Genomic DNA, 26173 nt, shown 5'->3' on the forward strand with positions numbered 1-26173 from the left:
GTGACTACTTTCCACTCAACACCAGATGCATTGCAACAGCCTTACATAGATTAATCAGCTACCATGATTCATAAACGGTATAATAAACCCTTATTCTATGTAATTCAGAGTAGCTTTCAGCTATTGTGTCAAACATTGACAGATATACATAGTATTGTTTGAATATTATTTGGATGTTATACTAAGTAAGAAATGTGGTGTAGGTGAAATATCTTTCCCAGTCTGTTTATTTGGTGCCCTAAAATTTGTCTCATTTGATAAAAAGAATCAAAGTCAAAAATTTTGCAGAATACAAAGCAAGATGTTATCCCTATTTCAGGGGTAAGAAAATGTAAGTTCCTAGACATGTTAGTTTGTGGGTTCATAGAGCTGAACAATGAACCCAAATCATCTAAATGATGCACAAATAAAAGCCAATTCTGCATGTCCCCCACTAGTAGCAAACATATGCATAAATCAGACAGAATTCGGAAAATAGGGATTTGTAAATGTTGCCCAGAAGAGAATTGTTCTTCTCAATCCAGTACAGTATGTGCTTATGAAAACAGATTTTCACTTTTCTGTGAACAACCTTTTCATGGCTTCACAGCATTTACCTACTTTTCTAAACTTCCAGAGAGTAACTGACAGCTGCCCTGACTTTCTGACCTTCAAGATCATTTCCAGCTTATTTCTTTTCCCACTAGCCTTGTTTTGTAAATACTAACAATTACATATTCCAAAGATTATCAGATAGTACAAAAGATTCATCATGATAATACTAATCCCTAGCAAAAGTTTGAATTGTGTCTATCAAAATTAACATTAAATATGATAGTATAATTTACGTTTTGAAGCTGTTGTTGAAACCATAATTTATATAGTTCTTTCATTTTTATAATACACATATTTCAAGAATTGCATATAAATCAAATATTTGTAAAGTTAGCAATGTACAAATGTACTACAGAAATTATCATTGAAACGAATTTGTTCTTATTTTATAAAATGCACAACTACCTATAATTAGATTTTTAGATTAGATTACTTAAATATAAGGCATATTTATAGTTCACAGTAGAGCTTCCATTGGAGCGCTGCAATTAAATTCTATGGGCAATGCCTATGTTACTAGCATTTCATCTGATAGGGAAATACTTCAGTCAATGCAAGCTCAAGGGAAATGAAATTTTGTAGAGTAAGGTAACCAAGTGTCTTTTACTTAAAACTCTAGGTCATACTTTACATTATAGACATTTCAACCGTGTATATTTTAAGAGCCTCTATTACACAGTAAACTATATATTGCCTATTTACGTTAAGCCTGCAGACATGCAGAGTGCAAGAGGAATGCCCCAATGAGGAATTTGTGTGGTTGGATCCTCCAAACACACATTTCCCTTCTGCACTGTCCTAGTAGAGGTTCTCTGTTCCGGCTCTGACACTGCAACAAGCGTCTGCCTGGGCACCCAGGCTTTCCCATACATTCTCTGAAATCTAGATGGAGGCTGCCAAGCCTCTTTAACTCTTGCACTCTGCATGGCTGCAGGCTTAACATCACATGAAAGCCACAAAGGCTTATGGCTTGTGCCCTCTGGAGCGGGAGCCTGATCTGCCTTTTAAGCCACAGCTGGACCCAGAGCATCCAGAATATAGGCAGCACTCTTCTGAGGCTGGCCAGGGTAGTGGGGCCCTAAGCCTGACCCAGGAAACCCTTCTTACCTCCTAGACCTCTGGGCCTATGGTGGGAAAGCCTGCTGCAAAGGTCTCTGAAATGCTTTCAAGGCCCTTTTCCCATCTTCTTGGCTATCAGCACGTGGCTTCTTTTTAGTTATGCACATTTCTCTAGCAAGTGGTTTCTCCACAGCCTGCTTGAATTCCTCTCAAAAAACGCTGTTTCTTTCTTTGTCACATGACTAGGCTGCAAATTTTCCAAATTTTTATAGTCTACATCCCCTTTAAAGATAAGTTCCACTTTAAGTCATTTTTTTTTGTTCTCACATCTTTGAATAGGTTGTTAGTTAGAGGCAGCCAGACTACATCTTAAATGTTTTGCTGCTTAGATATTTGTTCCAGCAGATACACTAGGTCATTACTCTCAGGTCCATACTTCTACAGATCCCTAGAGCATGAACAGAATGCAGCCAAGATCTTTGCTAAGGCATAACGTGCATCACCTTTGATCCAGTCTCCAGTACATTCCTTATTTTCATCTGAGACCTCGTCAGCGTGTACTTCATTGTTCATATCACTATCAGCATTTTGATCTCAACCATTTAACCAGTCACTAAGAAGTTTCAATCTTTCCTTCCTCTTCCTATCTTCTGAGCAATCCAAACTCTTTGAACCTCTGCCCATTACCCAGTTCCAAAGTTTCTCCACATTTTCTGGTATCTTTATAGCAATACCCCACTACTGTTGCCAATTTTCTGTATTAAGCTGTTCTTGCATTGCTATAAAGAAATACTTAAGACTGGGTAATTTATAAACAAAAGAGGTTTAATTGGCTCACAGTTATGCAGGCTTTACAGGAAGAATGATGTTGGTGTCTTGGATTCTGGGAGGACTTCAGGAAGCTTGCAATAATAGTAGAAGGAGAAGAGGGAGGAGCAGGCATATCATATGGTCAGAGAAGAAGCAAGAGGCAGAGAGTGGAAGGGGAAGGTGCCACACACTTAAATAACCAGATCTCATGAGAACTCACTATTGTGAGGACAGCACCAAGGGGACAGCACCAAACCATTCACTAAAAAATTCATCCCCATGATCCAGTCACCTCCTGCCAGGCCCATGTCCAACACTGGGGATTATAATTCATCATGAGATTTGAGGGGACACATATCCAAACTATAACACACCTTTATGCCAATAAACCCAAATAAAAGAGTTCTATATTTTCATGATTTTATATTGTATTTCTTCTTGACATCTCTGGCATAGCCATTTCCTGACACAAAGAGTAAACATTTGATAAATAATTGTTGAATGAGTAAAATTCCATAATGAGAAATAGGAGAACCCTGACTATATAGAATACAATTAATAGTATTTATATAGTTTTTATAGTATTATAGTATTAATAGTTTATATAGTGTCTGGGTCCTACACATTCTCCTCCTGTTGGAGAAAGAAAAAAGGGGAGGGGAGAGTACATACAAGAGAACACATTAAAAGATTAATGAAATGTTTCTGCTTATGGTAAAAAAAAGTAATAAGAATAAATTAACTCATCAATAGTCATTTAACATTTACTGAGCACTTGGCTGATTCCTTTCCTTAAGGAGCTCACAGTCAATAGAGGGTGTCATATGTGAAAATAGATAAATACAGTTTAAAATATGTAAAATATCACTGAGCAAAAAATGAACAATTACATGTAATTTTGTGAAAAACTCTCTTTATTTTCAGGAACTCGAAATAGGATGGCTTGCTGGGAGAAGCAAAGAGTTTGTCTGGCAAGTACACTTAGGACCAGATGACAGCGGGGCTTAAAAATGCTTTAAAATATTTTCCATTTGTCCAAAAGTTTTTTGATTGGTTTGGTTTTATATTGCCAAGTGTAAAACCTACAAATTATTCCTTATTAATGCTTGATAAAGTACCAGTTCCAAATGAAATCTTCACCCAAGCTTTTTAACTATTATCTTTATGAACTGCAACATTCAGCCTTTGTTCAGCTCTTACAAATAAGGATATCAATTTCATTGGAAATCAGTAAGTACCCCAGACACAGAAAGAGAACAGGAGGAAAAGGAGAAGAATGAAACAGATTTCAGTGATCCTTAAGCACATTTGTGAGGTGCTTTCTTTCTCACACTAAGATGAAAGAGAAACCAAACAAGAACTGGAGGGGACACTGTTTCTTTCCATTTGAATTAATTTTAATTTTAAAGCCAAATTTCATGGATCTTACCTGAAAAGTTTTTGTAATCCACTAAATCAAACATAACCACGGCAACTGCTGACCACGTGATTATCAGGGCAATGACCAGAAGCCAGGCTGCAGGAGAGCTGAACGTGGTCACTATGTCTTCTGTGACTGTCCTCTTCAGTACTTTTCCAGGGGATTTGGGCACAGATCCATTTTTGCTGTCTATCACAGTTGTGGTTGTAGATGCATTTCCTAATCAAACATTCAGAAAGGAAAATATAATTTAGAAATTCACGTTAAATATTGATGAAAAGAAGCACTGACTATATGAGTGTTGAACCTGTTCATACCACTTTCTAGAACAGACACAACTCCTTAGTGGCAGGACAAAGCCTTCCTGCCCACTAGCGCATTATTTTCTCCTCAGCATTTCCTGTTCACCCTAAAATTCCTGTGCTCATACAATCAGCATTTCTCATCTCCCAAGTCCTCTGAGGGAGAATCAACACAAGTGATAAAACGGTTCAACTGGATAAAACTTCTTCCGAATATCTTTTATTTTATTTTTTTGAGACAGAGTCTCACTCTGTCGCCCAGGCTGGCGTGCAGTGGCGACTGCAAGCTCCGCCTCCCAGGTTTACGCCATTCTCCTGCCTCAGCCTCCCGAGTAGCTGGGACTACAGGCGCCCGCCACCACGCCCAGCTAGTTTTTGTATTTTTTAGTAGAGACGGGGTTTCACCGGGTTAGCCAGGATGGTCTTGATCTCCTGACCTTGTGATCCGCCCGTCTTGGCCTCCCAAAGTGCTGGGATTACAGGCTTGAGCCATCGCGCCTGGCCTCGAATATTTTAACTTAATTGCATAATTGACCCATCTAGTGAGGTCATCTAATGAGGTCATTCATGTTTGTGTGTTTGTTTGTTTGTTTGTTTGTAGGGGCACAGAAGATCTAAGAGAATGATCTTAGAAAATCTTACTATATCCAGTAACTCTTATATTCCTGATTTTAAGAGTCCACATGTTCATGAGAGAAAATTCAAAAAATATAAAAATAAAATAAATAGATAAGTAGATAGACAGTTTTAATCTCACCACCCGGAAATAACCACTGTTAATATTTTGCACCTATATTTCTGTACATACATATAATATATAAATATGATTTATCTGGTTTTGACAAGTCATTAGCACATTGTCTTTTACTTTTATACTAGGCAATATATCAGAACTGTGTTTTATTGCCATTATGTATTTCTCAAAATACCATTTAAGTGGCTTCATGACATGTAATTTTATGGCTGTGCATAATTTAATCAAAAAGCTTTCTTCTGTGGGACAGGGCAGAAATTTTCTCAGCACATATTGTTATTTATTTCTTAAGGACAAAGTCCTAAATATAGAATTCCAGGGACAAATAACATAATCACTTTTATAGCTTTGAGAATACACGCACATATTTGAATGCTAGTATCTTTTGAAAATAGTGTATGCCAGTAGTTGTATTACCTTATCCTTGACAATACTATTAGTGATGTTCAAAATTTTTGCAATGACATAAGAGAAGATTTGGGTTTTATTTTCAACTATTCAATTAGTAGGAATGAGCTATTTATATATTTATTTTTCCTTGGTATTTCTTTTCTTGTGGGTTTTTCCTCCATTTTTCTGTAAACCTCCTTTTAGTGGTTTATAAAATTGCATACGTACACATATACATAAGATAGTAACACTTTAATATTTATGTGGCTTTTTTTTGATGACTCTTTACCTTTTATTTTAATGCTATTTTTATATACAGAACATACATCTAATAATGTTGTAGCTCATTCTTCTTCTATAAAATTGATACTACCTTATGGCTAGAAAGCCTCCTGGATGGAGACAAGACATGTCTGATTATCTTGGCCACTCTTGACTCACAGAAAGTTAAATCTAGAAGTAACTTAGAGATCATCTGAAACAACTATTTCATGTTACATTTAAGAACAATTGAAGACCTAGCAGAAAATTAAAGTGATGTTCATAGCACTTAAAATCCCAAATTACACAGATGTGAAGTAAGTAATTGAATATTTAAGGGAAAACAAAATTCTACCAATCCAAATATTTTTGCCAAAAGCACAGTTAAAAAACATATTTTTGGGGGGATTAAAATGTAGACCACATTATCTATAATAATTTAATAATTACATGCCAAGAAAGAAAACTTTGATTCAATATAAAATACATGATTACATTTTTTCAATTTTACTATTTATCTCAAAATTGCAACATTTCTGTGTGATGGATACATAAGAAAATCTAAATTTTCAAATTTCTTTAACATTTTTCATAAAGTAAATTTTACCCAACTGGAAAGAGTTGCTGTAGTTTCTCTTAGAATGTGTCCAATAATAATTGGAAGATTTTAGCCTTTGTGCTCTTTGAAGTCAGGGTGGAATTAAAGTGCTTCTTTCTATCAGTCTCTTGCTCTACCATCAAAACTCTTCCTTTCAGGTATGTCTAGCTTTTTCATGGAAACAGTCAAGCAAAAAAGTTATGCTTTGGGCATTATAGATAAGAGATTGGAATTAACTCCTGGCTTCTCTCTGCATTACCCACGTGGCTAGAAGGTCACTCTACACTACATCTCTGAGTGAGAAGCATCTATATCTGATGAGTGAGATTGGTAAGACTAAATTTGCAGGTGTATGATGGTGGAGAAATAACTCACGCAAACTGTTTGACACATTTCCTGGTACATGGTAGTCATTTAATAAGTGACAATGCAACAACTACTGAACTACATCATAATCATTATTATCATCACCACTATATTCATTTATTACATCATCACCTCCATTGCTATCAGCACAACTGTGACTCTTAATACAACTACAAATGTCACTCTAAGAAATGGCCCGAAAGGCAGGATTAACCTCAGAAACAAAGGTGGAAGCACCAGCTCTTCAATAGATGCAGGCATTTGTTTCCATTTAATAAGCGCATATATTAGGCTAAGATATTTTCAGGGAATCAAAAAAGAATTCTCTGACTTCCTTGGCATCCTGTCCATTCAATTGATTTATTTCTTGTAATACAGGCAAAGAGGAACATAGAGTATAATTTATCCATATAAGTAGAAGCTGTTTTTCCCTATTAGCAAAATTAAGAAAGATGATCTATAGCAAATAGAGTTATTTCATTACGGTGCAAACATTATCACTATAACTGAATTTGTTAAATTAGAAAAATAATATGTGAACCTTTCAAACAGATATGTACACAGGATGCTTGTAATATAAATCCAGTTTATAAGATAATTTTTAAGTATTGGAGAAAGAAATAACACTGCCAGCAAAATTAAGTACTTTACTCTTCTGGTTTCTTTAGTCATAAAATAATATTATCCTTCTCTTTACAAAAATGAGATAAATAACATGAAATTCTATGACTAATCAGGAAAGAAAATCAAATGCATTCAAGAGTACATACTAATAGGTAGTAGTAACCAAACAAAATTAGTTTTTAAATTATTTTTTAGATAACAATGATAAATTTAGCCCCATATTTTCAAAAAATTCAAAAGCTGATAAGGAACATCAGGAGCAAAATAATTTAATTAAGATGTTTAAATTACTTTAGGTAGGAATTAACAATAGCAACAACAAATCTCTTTTCTGAAAAAAAACTGTGGAATACATATTCAAGGTTCATGAACTCAATTTAGTGAAAATGATAGCAAGATGAAAAAATACCTCTAAAACTCAGATTTTACAAACTGCACTTGAGGTGGTGCTCAAGAAGGAAAAATGTAAAAGGAGTCATACAATATCTTCTCATTGATTATTGTGCCAAATTCACATCACTCCTAATGGTAGTTCTGAAAATGGATGAATGATAGGAGTGCTTTGAAATGCAATTGAAGACCCAAGTGGGGCTACAAGTGAATCAAACCTTTGGAATAATGATTTGCAGCAAAGTAAACAAATTATGAGTGTTTAGGACTGGCCCACCTGAAAGTTGATATGTTGTAATCTGCAGTGTTTTAACCACTGGAAGCCTTCCTACTAGCACTAAGCAGAGAACACAAGAATTGCTTTTGCACTTCAGATTCACTTTATTGAGTTGTATATTAGAGTCTATTTCTGTAAACAGTATCACACACACCTGCTTTGTATACTGAAACTCAAGGAGTAATTTTACTGAGATTTGATACAAATTAGTTGAATCCTGGTCACATTTTAAAAAGGCAAAACCTTTAAAACAGAACATGAATTTATATTTATATACACACACACACACACACACACACACATTTTCCTTTCTTTGATCAAAAAATTGAGAAAATATATTCAGAAATGCAAGCTCTGAGTTGAAAATGAATTTTATGTTTTTTAAACAACTGACATAATATGGATTCTAAATTTTTATTCACTTAATGATCCTTCCAATCCAATAATGGTACAACTATTAAATAGGTGAAAATGATAAATTAATACTAAGTTATGTTTTTCATTGTCCTTTTTTAAATCTTCACACCCTCAAAATTTCCACTTAAGAATTAATCATGACTCAAAGGTAATGAAAATATGTTCTGAATATACAACCACAAAGCTATAAGCAATTTGAAAGTAATCTGAAGGTCATCCTTCTTAAAGAAAATTATGTGTTGCCCTTGTTATGAAACACATTAAGTTGTACCTTTCAATTTCCATTCAAATTTACTGCAAAAGCCACACAGAGCCAAGAGGAATAAAATTGAGAGGGAATAAATTGCCTTCTCTGACAGCTGGTCAAGATAAATGCAAAGAACAGAGTGTGTAATCTGAGACTATTTAATGTTTGAGAAGCACTTTAAAGATGACAAGAGCTAGTTATTGATATGGCAGGAAAAATGAGAGGTAAATATTACTGAGCAATTTGACATGCGCTATGCTTCTTGAAAGTTGGTATCTCAGAATTGGAGCAGAGCAGCTAGGATATGTGAAGCACTTTCCAGGCCTACTTTTTAATTCTATTCATTTTGATCTCATACAAACTTTTGATTGTCAGGCAGAATCAGCCTCAAAAGAAGTAGGGATCTCACTTAATGGCCATGTGACTCTTTCCTATAGTGTAAAAGGAGGGGTTCCTTATATAATGGATCCAAAGACTGGCTCCAGAGTCAGGTTATACAAAGAAGAATAAGCCATAAGCATCCTGATAGAAGTTACTTAACCGCATGATGCCTTATCGATCAGATGAAGAAACTGCCAAGTGCACTTCCATATTGTTATTCCTTATTTTTCCTATGGGATGCTGACAATGCAATTTCTTTCAGGATGCTCAAGGAAGACACCTACATTCTAGAATGGTATAAATGAAACATTGCATTCTCATTGCATAAGAGCATTAATTATGAATTTTGCATTTCACCCTTAGTGTAGTACTCTTACACTATATCTCTCTTTCAAGATGTGTAGAACAAATGAGAGAAAGGAAGTATATACTACTGATGACATTGTATGTGTTATTCCCAAATTACATTAAGAACATAATTCCCAATCACATGTAAGAGTGACCCTTGCTATATTGTTTGTGTTCCAAAATACATGCATGTAAATAAGAACGTCATAGAAATTCGAGTGGAAAGACACTTGGGCAGATAAAGCTCAAAAGTAATAAATTCATTATTTAACTTAAAATGTTTTTTTTACCAATTCTAGTGTTTACAAAATGTAAACTAGTCTCCTGACACTTTTAATGAAAGCCCTAAATTGCCACCTTTTCTCCCAGGTTTTTGGGATATGATCATCATAATGCAATTTGAGAGGATGTTTTTGCCACTTAATATGTCTGCTGAGGTTGAGATATATATATGGTTTTTCTTTTTTATTTATTTTTATTTTTATTTTTATTTATTTATTTATTTTTTAACATTATCCAGCACTCCTTCCTACCCATCGACTCCATTCACTGTTCCATTAAGTGGAAGGGGTGAGGAGTCTCTCCCAGGCTACTTTTATAAGTCACTAATTCCATTCATGGGCTCCACCCTCCTGCCCTAATCACTCCCCAATGGCCCCAACTCCTAATGCCATCACCTTAGGAGTGAGGATTTCAGTGTGTGTTTTGGAGGGACATAAACATTCAGACCATAGCAGTGAAGGTCTACTGCCAGGAAAGGGAGATCTGGGAAACAAGGACTGGTTCCATTTCTAGTCCCACCACTAGAAAAAGAAATTCACTTAATGGAACAGTGGATGGAGTGGGTGGCAATGTAGGGCTTTCGTTAAAAGTATCAGGCGACATGTGACATGAGTTTACATATAACTCACCTGCACGTGTACTCCCAAACTTAAAATAATAATAATAATAATAATAATAATAATAATAAGAAGAAGAAGAAGAAGAAGAAGAAGAAGAAGAAGAAGAAGAAGAAAATGCAAACTTCATAAGGTAGGGGGAAAGTGAATTTACAGGAATTAAAATAAGAAGGAACATCTGTTATATGCCGTTAGCACTGTTGAGAAGTAGGTTAGCAAATCACAGCAAGTGTCTTCATTTGCTCAGGCTGCTTTGACAAAATACTATAAACTAGGTAACTATCAACAACAAATATTTATTTCTTACAGTTCTGGTGGCTTGGCAATGGCAAGTCAAGGGAGATTTCATTTCACGGGGGTTTGTTGTACAGATTATTTCATCACCAAGTAGTAAGCTTCGTTACCCAACAGTTATTTTTTTCCTGCTCCTTTCCCTCCTGCCACCCTCTATCCTCAAGTAGGACCCATTGTCTGTCATTCCCTTATTTGCCTTCATGAGTTGTCATAGTTTAGTTCCCACTTGTAAATGAGAACATGCGGTATTTCATTTTCTGTTCCTGCATTAGTTTGCTAAGTATAATAGCCTGCAGCTCCATCCATGTTTCCTCAAAAGATAAGATCTTGTTCTTTTTATGGCTGCATAGTATTCCATGGTGTATATGTACCACATTTTCTTTATTTAATCTGTGAGCATGTAGGCTGATTTCATGTCTTTGCTATTGTGATAATGCTGCAAAACATTTGCATGCATGTGTCTTTATGGTACAATCATTTCTATTTCTATTTCTCTGGGCATAGACCCAGTAATGGGATTGCTGGGTTGAACGAGTTCGGTTTTTAGTTCTTTGACGAATCACCATACTGCTTTCCACAATGGTTGAACTAATTTACACTCCCACCAACAGTGTATAAGTGTTCCCTTTTCTTTGCGATCTGACATCTGTTATTTTTTGACTTTTTAATCATAGCTGTTCTGACTGGTGTGACATAGTGTCTCATTGTAGTTTTGATTTGCATTTCTCTAAAGATCAGTGATATTGAGCTCTTTTCATGGGTTTGTTGGCTGCATATATATCTTCTTTTGAAAAGTGTTCATATTCTTTGCCCACTTCTTAATGGAGTTGTTTGTTTTCCTCTTATAAATTTAAGTTCTTTATAGATGCTGGATATTAGACCTTTGTCAGATACACAGTTTGCAAAAATTTTCTTCCACTCTGTAGGTTGTCTCTTCACTCTGTTGATAGTTTCCTTTGCTGTGCAGAAGCTCTTAAGTTTAATTAGATCTCATCTATCAATTTTTACCTTTGTGGCTATTGCTTTTTGTATCTTTGTCATGAAATCTTTGCCCATTCCTATGTTCAGAATGGTATTGCCTAGGTTGCCTTCCAGGGTTTTTATAGTTTTGGGTTTTACATTTAAGTCTTTAATCCATCTTGAGTTGATTTTTGTGTAAGGTGTATGGAAGTTGTCCAATTTCAATCTTCTGCATATGGCTAGCCAGTTATCCCAGCATCATTTATTGAATGGGGCATCTTTTCCCGTTGCTTGTTTTTGTCAGTTTTGTCAAAGATCAGAGGGTCATAGGTGTGGGGCTTTATTTCTGGGCCCTATATTCTGTTCCATTGTTCTATGTGACTGTTTTTGTATGAGTACCATGCTATTTTGCTCACTGTAGCCCTGTAGTATAGTTTGAAGTTGAGTAATGTAATGCCTCCATCTTTTTCCTTTTTGCTTAGGATTGTCTTGGCTATTTGGGCCCTTATTTTGGCTTTATATATATTTAAAAATATTTTTCTAGTTCTGCGAAGAATGTTATTGGTAGTTTGATAGAAATAGCATTGAATCTATAAATTGCCTTGGGCAGTATGGCCATTTTAATGATATTGATTATTTTTAACCATGAGCATGAGATGTTTTTCCATTTGTTTTGTAATTCTCATTGTAGAGATCTTTTACCTCCCTGGTTAGATGTATTCCTAGGTGGTTTTTGTCTGTATGTGGCAATTGTGAATGGAATTGACTTCCTGATTTGGCTGTTAGCTTGGCTGTTGTTGGTGTATGGGAATGGTACTGATTTTTGTACATTGCTTTGTATCCTGACATTGTGCTGAAGTTGTTTATCAGTTGAAGGAGCTTTCAGGCCAAGACTATTGGGATTTTTAGATATAGAATCACATCATGTGCAAATAGGAATAGTTTGACTTTCTATATTCCTGTTTGTATGCCCTTTATTTCTTTCTCTTGCCTGGACAGGACTTCCAATACTATGTTGAAGAGGAGTGGTGAAAGAGGGCATCCTTTTCTTGTGCTGGTTTTCAAGGGAAATGCTTCCAGCTATTACTCCATAGTATGATGTCGGCTGTGGGTTTATCATAGATGGCTCTTAATATTTTGAGGTATGTTCTTTCAATACCTCGTTTATTGAGAGTTTTTAACATAAAGGAATGTTGAATTTTATCAGAACCCTTTTCTTCATGATTATTGAGATAATCATGTGTTTTTTGTCTTTAGGTCCATTTATTTGATGAATCAAATTGAACCAACCTGGCATCACAGGGATGAAGATTACTTGATAGTGATCTAATCGTTAGCTTTTTGATACGCTGCTGGACTTGGTTTGCAAGATTTTGTTAAGGATTTTTGCATCAATGTTTATCAAGAATATCAGCATGAAATTTTCTTTTTCGTTGTTCTGTCTCTGCTAAGTTTTGGTATGAGGATGATGCTGGCCTCATATAATGAGTTGGAGAGGAGTGCCTCTGATGTGGTTAGGCTCTGTGTGCCTACTCAAACTCATCTTAAATTGTAATGCGTATAATCCCCATGTGTCAAGGGAGAGACCAGGTGGAAGTAATTGAATCATGAGGGCAGTTTCCCCATGCTGTTCTTGTGATGAGTGAGTTCTCACAAGACCTGATGGTTTTATAAGGGGCTCTGCCCCCTCCCTCACTCAGCACTTCTCCTTCCTGCTGCCCTGAAAAGAAGGTGCCTTACTTTCCCTTCACCTTCCACCATGATTGTAAGTTTCCTGAGGCTTCCTCAGCCATGCTGAACTGTGAGTCAGTTGAATCTCTTTCCTTTAAAAATTACACAGTCTCAGGCAGTTCTTTATAGTCATATGAAAAGGAACTAATACACAATTTTAGAAGAAATGGTACTAGCTCTTCATTGTATATCAATTAATAATAGAATTCACCTGTGAATCTATCTAGTCCTGCATTTTGTTTTGTTTTTCTTTTTTTGGTCAGTAGGGTACTTGTTACTGACCATTTCAGTCCATTTCCGAGCTGGTTATTGGTCTTTGACTTTACATTTTCAATTTAGCAGGTCCTCACCATTCAAAATACTAGTTTTTCTACAAATAGCAAATTGAATTTAAAGGTGAAAAGCAATGCTTAGAGCATAACTATGTAAAATCAGTAACATTTAAAAGCTAGTAAAATTTTAAAGCTAAAATTTAAAATTTAGAACCCCCCAAAAATACTTTAAGCCTTGAGAAAGATGGGACTGTGATCTGAGTTACCTGGAGTTACACTTTCTTTTCTCAGATTATAGATTAACTTACCTACATATTTTTCTTGTTCTCTGCAATGGCTAGAGAGAATTAAATGACATCAGGGGAAAACCTCTTGCCTCCTAATGACATTGTTATAGATTAACTTCCTCTTTGTTGTCCTGGTTTGCTTAGAACAGATGACAGAAAACCATGATTGTTATACCCTTTATAAAAAAATATTAAATGCACCCTCACAAAAAGAAGCCCTGCCTATCACCAATCAAATAGCTGCAACTATGCAACAACCTTGTATAAATAATGTTGGAAAACTGCTTAGAGCTCCTCTCTATGTAAATAAAGCCCCAGCATCTCTACTTTGGAACACTGACTCCATTCCTTTGTAGTTGGTGTTTCCAAGTGGTCCATTCTCACAGTTTGCACTTGAAGAAACTCTCTTTAAATTATTAGATGGTGATACTTTTGATTATTTTAGGTTGAAAACTAGAAATCATTTCATAACTACTTTTTTTATTATTTTTAGAGACAGGGTCTCGCTATATTGCCTAGGCTGGTCTCAAACCCAAGCCTCAAATGATCCTTTCCCAACAGCCTCCCAGGCATCTGAGACTACAAGCAAGAGCCACCATACTTGGCTAGAATTCATTTTCTGAAACCAGAGATATTGAATTCCTAAGACATTACAGGTGAAACCCATTGCATTTTACTAATTTAAAGTGGCCAAAGGTTCCTGATGAATCTGTATTTATTTATTTTTTAAATCTTATTAAATTCCCACTGTATAAATCTAAACTCCTCTTCCAAGATTTACCTCAGATGTCAACTCCTTGACAATATTTCCTTAATCTTTTGGCCTGAACTCTACTGTTCTTACTTGTAATACTATAGCATTTTTGATGAATACAGTGATGTGAACAAAATTATTCTGACTGTTTTATAGCTCTCTGTTCTTCAACAAGGCACTAGGTAGGGATCAAGTCATCTATCCTTTCATAGCACTTTCATAGCACATTTTGCACAATAAGGTCCCGATACTTATTAAATATGAGAAATATTAGAAGTGTTGCTACAGGAAATCAGCTTTAAAAACTGTCATGTTAAATAACCTCAATATTTCTGCATATAGAAGGTTATGCGGTACATAGTGAACTCTAATCAGAGAAATAAATGAAGTAACAAAGATAACATTTTCATGATATGAGAAAACATTGAGATGAGAGGTATGCTAATGGTAGAAGTAAAAACATATCTGTTCAAGAGAATCTCATAAGAACTGCAAAGTTTTGCTGGTCCAAAGAAGGCTAAAACCGTACAGGAAAGACTAGTGGGTTAGAGAAAAATGGCTGAAAGAAAGCATATATTAACTAAATAATGTCAATCATTAAGCAGAGAAAACTTTTTGTAGGGAGACAATTTCAGATGTTATTAAAGCTTTTAAATTTCCAAGTGGCAACATCTAGGAGAGGTTTCTAAAACCAGATTGAAGAGATTAAATGTGTAGATGGCCAATCAAAAAGAATCAAACTCTGTAACATAAATGAATGGATTTATTCTGAGCCAAATATAAATGACCAAAGCCCAAGGCACATCTCAAGAGGTCCCAAGAACATATGCCAAAGGTGAATGGGTTACACCTTGATTTTACACATTTTAGGGGGACAAAAGTTACAGGCAAAGCCAATAATCAATACATGTACCATATATATTGGTTCAGTTCAGAAGAGTGAGACAACTTGAAATAGGGGGTAGGTCATAGGCAGATTCAAAGATTTTCTGATTGACAACTGGTTGAAAAAGTTAAGTAAGAGTAAGGTTATTATCTAAGAACCCAGAATCAATAGATACGCATGTCTGGGTTAAGATAAGGAGTAAGGTTATTATCTAAGAACCCAGAATCAATAGATATGCATGTCTGGGTTAAGATAAGACCTGGAGATCAAGGTTCTTGTTATGTAGATGAAGGCTTCAGAGAGAATAGATGGCAAATGTCTCTTACCAAACCCAAAAAGGTGCTAGACTCTCAGTTACTCTCTCCTGCATCAGGATAAGATCTGGAAAGGGAGGAAAATTCTCTACAGAATGTAGATTTTCTACAAGAGACAGCTTAATAAGGCCATTTCAAAATATGTCAAAAGTATTTTAGGGTAAAATATTTTTATTTCTTTTAGGGTCTGCTATCTGTCATGTGACGCTATACTAGTGAAGTTGGGATCTGGTATCTTATTGCTACAAAGAGTCTGTTTTGTAACTCTTAAAATCTCTGTTTTAATGTTAATGCTGGCCAGTTGCACCTGAATTCCAAAGGGAAGAGGATATAAGGAGACATGTCTGACACCTCCTTCCCATCATGACCTGAACTAGTTTTTCAGGTTTACTTTGGAATTCCCTTGGCAGAGAGGAAGGAGCCATTCAGTAAGTTGGGGGGTTTAGATTTTTATTTTTACTTTACAAAAGGAATAAAAATCTGATTATCAATTTACAAATGTGTGATGATTCATGGTCTTAGCCTGCTTGGGCTGCCATAACAAAATACTATCCCTAGAGTGCTTAAATAGGAGACATTTACTTCTCAGCGTCTGAAGGTTGCTCTGAGGTCAGGGTGCCAGCAAGGTTGGGTACTGGTGAGGCCTCTCTTCCTGGCTGGTAGATGGCTACATTCTGTCTGTGTTCTCATATGGCAGAGAGCAAAATCGCTGGTGTTTCTCCTTATAGGAGCACCAAGTTTATTATGAGGGCCCTGCCCTTATGACTTTGTCTAATTACCTCTCAAAAGTCCCTATTTATAAATACCATTACATTAAGGGTAAGGATTTCAACATATAAGTTTTATGGGGCAGGGCTGGATGCAAACCAGTCCATAGCATGTCTCTTTTTCTTGAAATGTTTAAAGAAATGCTCTAAAAGACTATTAGTGTATGTTAAACTTGATAAGCATAGCCATTTTAATAGAATAAATATCTTTCATGTTAAAATAACAGAAATCGTGGCCAGGATTCCTTATTACCACTACATGCCCAAGTAACCTAAATCAAAATGTCAGAGGGCACTATATATAGTGGGCCAGGTTAGGGATAAAAATTAATATGACTCATGAACAGACCTTTTATGAAAATTAATTTGACAGGTTGAATCAGGTTCATTCTAGAAAAATTATTCATCTTCCTCTCATGAACCCAGGAAGTCTCATGCAGTAAGATAAGCCATTCCAGGATTTGTCCAATTTTGTGAGTTAGAAGTTTTGGAAAAGAATCTGCAGAAAATCTCCCAAATTATGTGGATTCAATCTCATGGAAATAGCAGCAAGGCTCTGATTCTTAGCAAATATCATTTGAATAAGATAAACATAAGATACATGAGCTATATTCGGTTCATTTGGGAAATTAATTTTCTAGTATTTTATGTTTGTGTTGACATATTTTCTTCCTGGGCCAAATTTGCACAAATAAAACTTTACCTAGCCCCAGCAGTCCTCCTACTAAATTGTTCCATTGTCATTGAATCGCAAACCCACTGAAACACAAAAGCCTTGAGTAATGATGTGCCATTTCAATTTGGAAAAAAATACTAAGCTGAATGCTTCAGAATCATGAGCTTTCCGTGATTTGTTGACTCTAATGTGTGTTTTTTACTTTCTCTTTCCTAAAGATATTTTCATGGAAATCAGCTCTTCCTTAAGAATTAATCATTTCCTGCTGCTTTACCCCATATGGAGTCATAATCATACTATTGTGTCACAATAGATTCTATTTTATTACCTGTAAGAGAGTATGACAGCCCCCCTCCTTCAAAGGCACACAAGGTAACCATAAGTTCATGTAGATGTATTCACTAATAATGATAAGTACTTCATATAAAGCTTCTGCTTAAAACTATAGTCAGAAAATGGTAGATTTCTCATATTGCCAATAGCTACTTTCAGGAAATTTATGGAAATGCAAGAACTAAAACCTAAGTTTCTTTTCTAAATTTTACTTTTCTCAGTATTCAGGCAAATGTGATGAAGCAACCTATTTTTCAAAATATATTTAAATATAAACAAAAGTAGTCATATTTTCTACTTATAAGGAAATTTCCATCCATTTATTGGAAAAGTAGTGAAAATTTAATAATTACAATTTTTAATACGCATGTGTATATGAATAGAGATATGTTACAGCAGGAGTCACGAACCCCCAGGCCATAGACCCATTAGGAACCAGGTCACACAGCAGGAGGCGAGTGGTGGGTGGGCAGGCAATGCTTTATCTGTATTTACAGTCACTCCTCATGGCTTGCATTAGTGCCTGAGCTCCACCTCCTGTCAGATCAGCAGCGGCATTATATTCGCATGGGATCACGAACCCTGTAGTGAACTGTGCATTGGAGGGACCTAGGTTGTGTGCTCTTTACGAGAATCTAATGCCTGATGATCTGTCACCGTCTCCAGTCGCCCCCAGGTGGGACTGTCCAGTTGCAGGAAACACACTTCAGGGCTTCTACCAGTTCTGCATTATGGTGAGTTGTATAACTACTTCATTATATATTACAGTGTAATAATAATAGAAATAGGGCCAGGCGCTGTGACTCATGCCTGTAATCCCAGCACTTTGGGAGGCTGAGGCGGGTGGATCATGAGGTCAGCAGCTTGAGACCAGCCTGACCAACATGGTGAAACCCCGTCTCTACTAAAAATACAGAAATTAGCCAGGTGTGTGGCTCATGCCTGTAGTCCCAACTACTTGGGACGCTGAGGCAGGAGAATTGCTTGAACTCAGGAAGCAGAGGTGGCAGTGAGCCGAGATTGTGCCATTGTACTCCAGCGTGGGTGACAGAGTGATACTCTATCTCAAAATAATAATAATAATATAATAATAGAAATAAAGTGCACAATAAATATAATGTGCTTGACTTATCCTGAAACCATGCCCCCTGCCCTGGCCTGTGGAAAAATTGTCTTCCACAAACCGGTGTCTGGTGCCAAAAAAGAATGGAAACCACTGTATTAAAGTGTATAATCAGTAAACAGGGAAATGACTGATTTTATTGAGTAGCCCAAGAGCTTTGATATAAAAAAAGTATAATAAAGTATGTCTACTTTCATGCATCTTTAATTATCAGTAATATAAATTTGAGGCCGGGCGCGGTGGCTCAAGCCTGTAATCCCAGTACTTTGGGAGGCCGAGGCGGGTGGATCACGAAGTCAGGAGATCGAGACCATCCTGGCTAACACGGTGAAACCCCGTCTCTACTAAAAATACAAAAAACTAGCCGGGCGTGGTGGCGGGCGCCTGTAGTCCCAGCTACTCGGAGGCTGAGGCAGGAGAATGGCGTAAACCCGGGAGGCGGAGCTTGCAGTGAGCCGAGATCGGGCCACTGCACTCCAGCCTGGGTGACACAGCGAGACTCCGTCTCAAAAAAAAAAAAAAATATATAAATTTGTCAGTAATATAAATTGACACTTTCTTCAGTGACTCCAGAATTAATGCTATTACCACAATTGTGTAGAAAACAAATCCACAGAGTATTTTTCTCTCTCATATAATAAAATATTTAAGAATTTTGTGAGAACAAAAATATATTTAAATGTGGACACCATTGTATTAACATATTATTATATTTGTTTTACTTGAACCCCAATTTTTTTTTCTTTGAGATGGAATTTCACTCTTGTTGCCCAGGCTGGAGTAAAGTGGCACTATCTTGGCTCACTGCAACCTCCACCTCCTGGGTTCAAACAATTCTCCTGCCTCAGCCTCCTGAGTAGCTGGGATTACAGGCATGCACCACCACGCCCAGCTAATTTTTATATTTTTAGTAGAGACAGGGTTTCACCATGTTGGCTAGATTAGTGTCGAACTCCTGACCTCAGATGATCCACCTGTTTCAGCCTCCCAAAGTGCTGAGAATACAGGCATGAGCAACCATGCCCAGCCCAAATCTTTATTAAGTTATTTAAAAGGTTTAGAACAGATCATGATAGTTTTGCCCAAACCTCTATCTTTCTGGATTGAGTATACATGTCTCATGAAGGAAATACACATATTTTATGATGAAAATGCAGCCTGAAAATTTAGGGAGATAAGATTTCCTATGTGTTTTGTTTTTATCATTTAATCTATGAAGAAAATAACCAGCAGCTTCCTGTGCCTTTCAAAGGACTTTTAAATGAGCCTGAAGCTCCTTTATGTGCTTCTGAAAAGAACATTAAGGTATTCGTGCCCATATTTCAAAAGAGCAAGCAATTAGGTAAACACAAATAATACTTTATACAACACCTTTCTTCTAAGGAACTCACACAGTTTTAGAAACAGGCTGATAAAGCTGCACACATCTAGAGAGTGGGGACAAGTATTCTTTTCCTCTTTGATATGAAAGGAAACTGAAAAAGAAGAGTTAAAAAGAACCAATTTTCTGAAGTCTACTCATTATCAGAGTTTTCAAAGTACTGTGTGTTGCTTAGTCTTCAACATTCTCATCCTGCTCGTCCAAATAGACCTAAGATGGGGGTCTTAAATTTTTTGTGAGGAAGAAATGCCACTCATTGGCAACTAATAAAAGGCTTTTTCTCTGGGCAATTGCAGTGCTGATAGAAACTGATTTTAAAAGCAAAGATATAAATAAAATAATGAATGGACTTTTTCTATCTAGCCCCTTCACACTGAAATGTGCACTTCAAACTGCACATTTCAGTTTTTACTAAGCAGGAGGGCAGTCATTTTATTAAGTATTCCAAAGATAAAATTACATCCTCAGCATCTAAAGGAGGTTAAAAAATAAATGAAAAATGAGACCCTTGTCCTCTAAGAACCAAGTTGGTATTTACTGTCGGGGGACTCAACCTTGTATTACTGCTAGAGACAGGGAGGAAGTCACTTTCCTTGGGGTCAGTCCAGGGTGGACTCTAGGCATTGGGACTGTCAGTATTACAAGGAAGAGTGAATTCCCTATCGAATCATTTCAAATAGCTTATCTGAATAGGATTTTACTGGGAAAAAAACAATGACAAGCCCACATTTCTGACATTTAAATCACTCAAAGCAGTAGTTTCTGTGGAGTGAGCTTCATAAGCTTTATTTTACTAAGCTTATTCAAGCACTACAACTGCATCAGTATCAGCAAGCCATAGCTGATTCAGTAAAATAGGCTTTATAAAATTGTGGTTGCTTTAGAGCTTGTGTTTTTGGAAACTACTAAGCAGCCTCCCTTGAATAGTGTGGATCTAGGGTTACACTCTGCAAGATGTCTGCCATTCAATGTCTGCTTCTACCTTAGAAAAAAGTAAGAGAAATGAAAAACAGTTTAGGAATCGTTTTTTTTTTTTCTTGCATAAAAATCACTTTCCTTCTTAATCTGATAACAACAGGGATACACATTATATATTCAAATTTGAATATTAAACTCACTGGTTCAGTATTACAGGAAGTTCTTCAAAAATAGTATCAATTATTTTACCCATGTTACTTCCAATTAAATATGTCTTCTTTCAAAAACTCTACAGATCATCAAAAGAGCCAGATCATTAAAGAGTTTTGCTAAGGCCGTTTTCATAAGAAAACCATCATGGAAAATATGCTAGCCCCAAAATTGATCACAATTGCATTGCTATAGGCTTATATAACATCTCTGTACCAGTGAAACTGATAATCGTCACTCAAGCCAGATTTCTGGAGGTATATATGACTTCTGAGAAATATTCCATCGTTTCAGAAGCCACAATGTCTCAGTAAGAGCACTTCAGTAATAAAATGAGGCCATCGTATGAGTAGGGCTTACCAAAACTTAACCGTGGATGAAGCCTGACTTGTCATCTGGCAAAAAAAAAAAAAAAAAAAAAAAAAAAAAATGCTATATTAGTTTGCTAAGGCTGACATAACAACATATCACAAACTGAGTGACTTACACACAACACAAATGTGTTGCCGCACAGTTCTGGAGGAAGCGGAAGTCTGAAATCAAAGCATTGATAGGGTTTCTTCTGAGGTCTGTGAGGCAAGAATCCATTTAAGCTTCTCTCTTTGTCTTGTAGATGGCTGGCTTCATGTTAACATGGCATTCTTCCTCTATGTGTTTCTGTCTCCAAATTTCCCCTTTCCGTAAGGATACCAGTTATAATGGATTGGATCACACCTTAATGACCTAATTTTAACTTAATTACCTCTGTAAAGACACTATGACCAAGTAAGATCATCCTCTGAGTTTCTGGGAATTAGAACTTCAACATAAGGATGTGGGAAGATACAATTCAACCTATGACAAATGCTATATGGTCTCCTCACCATACAACAAAATTATCTTTTAAAAGTTTAAGTTAAATGTATACCTAAGGCATTACTATTAATGAATTGTATAAAATAAAATTTGATTAAATTGTAGAGGAAATTGATTCCTTCTCAAATTCCAGATGTAGCTAAAAACAGAAATCATCCAAGGGATGGCTTCCGGTCATAATTAGGTAGGCTGGATTAAAAATATTTGTATGTAGACAAGTGTATATTTTAAAATATGTACGCGTGTGTGCACATACGTGCAAACACCATAGGTCAGTGAGGCACATACCATCAACATATTTTAATGAAATGATAGAATGTCAGAATTCAAAGTAACTGCAATTCGACCAGATATTAAATGCAGCTATTTGCGCAAAATTACTCATTTTTTCAATAAATTGAAATATTAGATTCTTTAAATAAGATTTTAACATTCAAATAATCCTATTATTTATACCTTATGAATCTATAAACTGTAAAAGACCACATATTTTATTCTTTCATCAAAAAATCAATATTTATGGATGCCTAATCCAGCCCAATCCAGACCAAGGCACTAACTCTCTTCAATTCTGTGAAGGATAGAGCTTTCAGAGAAAGTTTTAGTATAGGTTGTAGCTTTTACATAATTTAATTATATCGTGTCATTGAAAAAATTGATTGTTAAATTAAAATATTTACAAAAAAAAAGTTTCTCCAAAGGAAACCCACTTTCTTCACTTATCCCAGAAGAAGAAAACATTTATCTAATGATTTAAAAATGTCTAAAGCATGAATGTTACCAAACAGAATGAAATCCTGGTTATAATATATGTTAAATGATTCTATGATAATTTATTCAACAAAATCCACTACTCTCAGAACCTAAAATATAGGGATCATTTTAGGGTTAATAAACAACTGAAAAGTTATAGTGTGAAATGTCAAAAATTGCGTTTTAATATATTTTTAGTATTATTTAGTTAGCATGACTTTAGTTTTTAAAAATCAAGCTTATTAAATTTATCAATTAATCCTGAGAAATTCTAAGTTGTGAAATGAACAAATCCCATTCTCTAGCAAGAAGGCCTGATCCTTGAAACAAAAAGCAAACAAACAAGTGGAAAAAAAAAAATTCTAGAACATGACTCCACCCAGAATATGCCGCTCTGGTATGCAAATAGCATTAAGTTGTGCCATCTTGAGATTCACAGTTCTTTATACAGAAAATAATGACCATTTTTGAGTCTTTGGAATTCATAATAATGGTAAAATGTGTGTTATAGCTAAATAGTAACATTTCCTGGTGCCCTTCAAATTATTTCTCATGAAATTTAAACTGAGAATAATCTCTAACATCTAAGTCTTAATTATGTAAAGCAGAACATTTTAATGAAATCGCTTATTAATTTATTCCATTGGTCATTTGTACTTTTCATAGTTCTTTTGAATAAAAGTCTTTTATAAAGCTCATTATTCTAGTAGTGTTCCCTATGAAACAGGATTTTATTATTTTTTATATGACACTTTCTGTAGTCACATTCTTCTCAGACTCTATGACCTAAAGCAAGCTATTGGTGAATGGGACAAAACCAATTTGCCCTGCAGTGGATCCTGATGAAAGACTGACTGGTTACTAAGTGAACTTACCCTAAAGAGATTTGGAAATTGAAGTGAGAAATTAAAAGCATACAAGTAAAGGCATACAACCTTTCATTGCCCTTCACTTTATCACATGTTGCAGATCCTGCACTTTTACAGATTGAAGGCTGTAGCAACCCTGTGTCCAGCAAGTCCATTGGCATCATTTTTCCCGTAGCCTGTGCTTGCTTCATGCCTCTGTGTCACATTTTGGTAATTCTCACAATATTTCAAACTACTCCATTATTATTACATGTGTTACAGTGATCTGTGATCAGTGATTTCTGATGTTACTGTTGTATTTGTTTGCACCCATTAATTGTTTACAGGTTCCATGAATCCCACCCATTCAAGAAGGTGAACTTCATTGATAAATGTTGTGTGTGTTCTGACTGTTCCATTGACCGGCCACCTCTACTCTCTCTCCCTCTCCTTGGACTTCCCTATTCCCTGAGACACAATCAAAACTAGGCCAATTAATAACCCTACAATGGCCTCTTAATGTTCAACTGAGAGGAAGAGTTACACATCTCTTCTTTTAAATCAAAAGCTACAATGATTAAGCTTCGCAAGGAAGCCATGTTCAAAGCTGAGATAGGCCAAAAGCTAGACCTTTTGCACCAAACAGCTAAGTTGTGAGTGCAAAGGAAAAGTTATTGAAAGAAATTAAAAAGTGCTACTCTGGTGAGGACATAAATGATAAAAAAGCAAAACAGCCTTAATGCTGATCTGAAGAAAATTTGAGTGGTCTGAATAGATCAAACCAACCAACACGCTCCCTTCAGCCAAAGCATAATCCAGACCAAGGCAATAACTCTCTTCAATTCTATGAAGGCTTAGAGAGGTAAAGAAGCTGCAGAAGAAAAATTGGAAGCTAGCAGAGGTTGGTTCATGAGATTTAGTGAAATAAGCCATCTCCATAAGATAGAAGTGCAAGGTTGCCAGGCGCGGTGGTTCACGTCTGTAATCCCAGCACTTTGGGAGGCCAAGGTGGGCGGATCACGAGGTCAGGAGATCGAGACCATCCTGGCTAACACGGTGAAACCCCGTCTCTACTAAAAATACAAAAAATTAGCCGGGCATGGTGGCGGGCGCCTGTAGTCCCAGCTACTCGGGAGGCTGAGGCAGGAGAATGGCGTGAACCAGGGAGGCGGAGTTTGCAGTGAGCCGAGATCACGCCAGTGCACTCCAGCCAGGGCGACAGAGCAAGACTCCATCTCAAAAAAAAAAAAAAAAAAAAAAAAAAATAGAAGTGCGAGATGAAGCAGCAAATGCTAATGTAGAGGCTATACGCTGCAAGGTGTCCAGAAGATCTAGCTAAGATGATTGATGAAAAAATGGCTACACTAAACAACAAACTTTCAAAGTAGATGAAACAGCCTTATATTGAAAGAAGATGCCATTTAGGACTTTCATAGCTAGAGAATTCAAAGCTTGGCTTCAAAGCTTCAAAGGACAGGCTAGCTGTCATTAGGAGCTAATGTAGCTGGTGACTTAAAGTTGAAACCAATGTTCATTTACCATTCTGACAAACCCAAGGCTCTGAAGAATTATACTAAATCTACCTTATCTATGCTCTATCAGTGGAACAACAAACCTGCATGACAACACATCTGTTTACAGCATTGTTTACTGAATAGTTCAAGCCCACTGTTGAGACCTATTACTCAGAAAAAAAAAAAATATATATATATATATATATATATATCTTTCAAAATATTTCTGCTTATTGACAATGTACTTCATCACTCAAGAGCTCTGTTAGAGATGTTTAAGGAGATTAATGTGGTTTTTGATGCCCCTTAACACAAAAATCCTTTCTGTAGCCCGTGGATCAAAGAGTAATTTTTATTTCTAGAGTTATTTTTTAAGAAATATGTTTTTGCAAAGCTATAGCTAGTGATTCTTTTCTTAGATCTAAATGAAGTAAATTTACAATCTTCTGGAGGATTCACCATTCTGCATGCCATGAAAAATATTTGAGATTCAAAGGAGGACGTCAAAATATCAACATTATCAGGATTTCCTTAACAGCTGATTCTAACCCTCATGATTACTTTGAGGGGTTCAAGACTTCATTAGAGGAAATAACTGCAGATGGAATAGAAATAGGAAGAGATCTAGAATGAGAAGTGGAGCCTGAAGATGGAATTGAACTGCTGCAAGCTCATGATTAAACTTGAAAAGGTGAGCAGATGCTTCTTATGGATGAGCAAAGAAAGTGGTTTCTTCAAATGGAAACTACTCTTGGTAAAGATGCTGTGAACATTGTTGAAATGACAACAAAGGATTTAGAATATTTTATAAATTAGTAGATTAAAAAACTGGCCTAGTTGTAGATTATCTCCAATATTGAAAGAAGTTCTCTTGTGAGTAAAATGCTATCATTGTTGCATGGTACAGAGAAATCTTTTGTGTCAGAGTCCATTGATGCAGCAAACTTCATTGTTGTCTTTTGTTAAGAAATTGCCACAGCCACCCCAACCCTTAGGAACCACCACCATGATCAGTCAGCAGACATCAACATCAAGGCAAGACTCTTTACCAGCAAAAAGATTATGACTTGCTGAAGGCTTTGATGTTTGTTAGCATTTTTTAGAAATGAAGTATTTTTAAATTAAAGAATGTATATACTTTTAGACATAATGTAATTGTA

At 36.0% G+C, this 26173-nt stretch overlaps 1 protein-coding gene across 50 annotated transcripts in view; it reads right to left on the minus strand.

Moving 5' to 3' along the window:
• TRDN (triadin) overlaps positions 1-26173 on the minus strand; it is a 410256-nt gene that overhangs the window by 344159 nt on the left and 39924 nt on the right. For all 50 annotated transcript variants that reach the window (XR_012433400.1, XR_012433399.1, XR_012433398.1 and 47 more), the window contains exon 2: positions 3893-4102. Coding sequence is in view for 45 of the 50 variants with exons in the window: in XM_074036974.1 (XP_073893075.1) it covers positions 3893-4102 (210 nt within the window). In the remaining 5 variants the exon portion in view is untranslated. The remainder of the gene's footprint in view (positions 1-3892; positions 4103-26173) is intronic.

The sequence above is a fragment of the Macaca fascicularis genome, chromosome 4 (assembly GCF_037993035.2).
Source record: "Macaca fascicularis isolate 582-1 chromosome 4, T2T-MFA8v1.1".
In the NCBI taxonomy this organism is placed as follows: domain Eukaryota; kingdom Metazoa; phylum Chordata; class Mammalia; order Primates; family Cercopithecidae; genus Macaca; species Macaca fascicularis.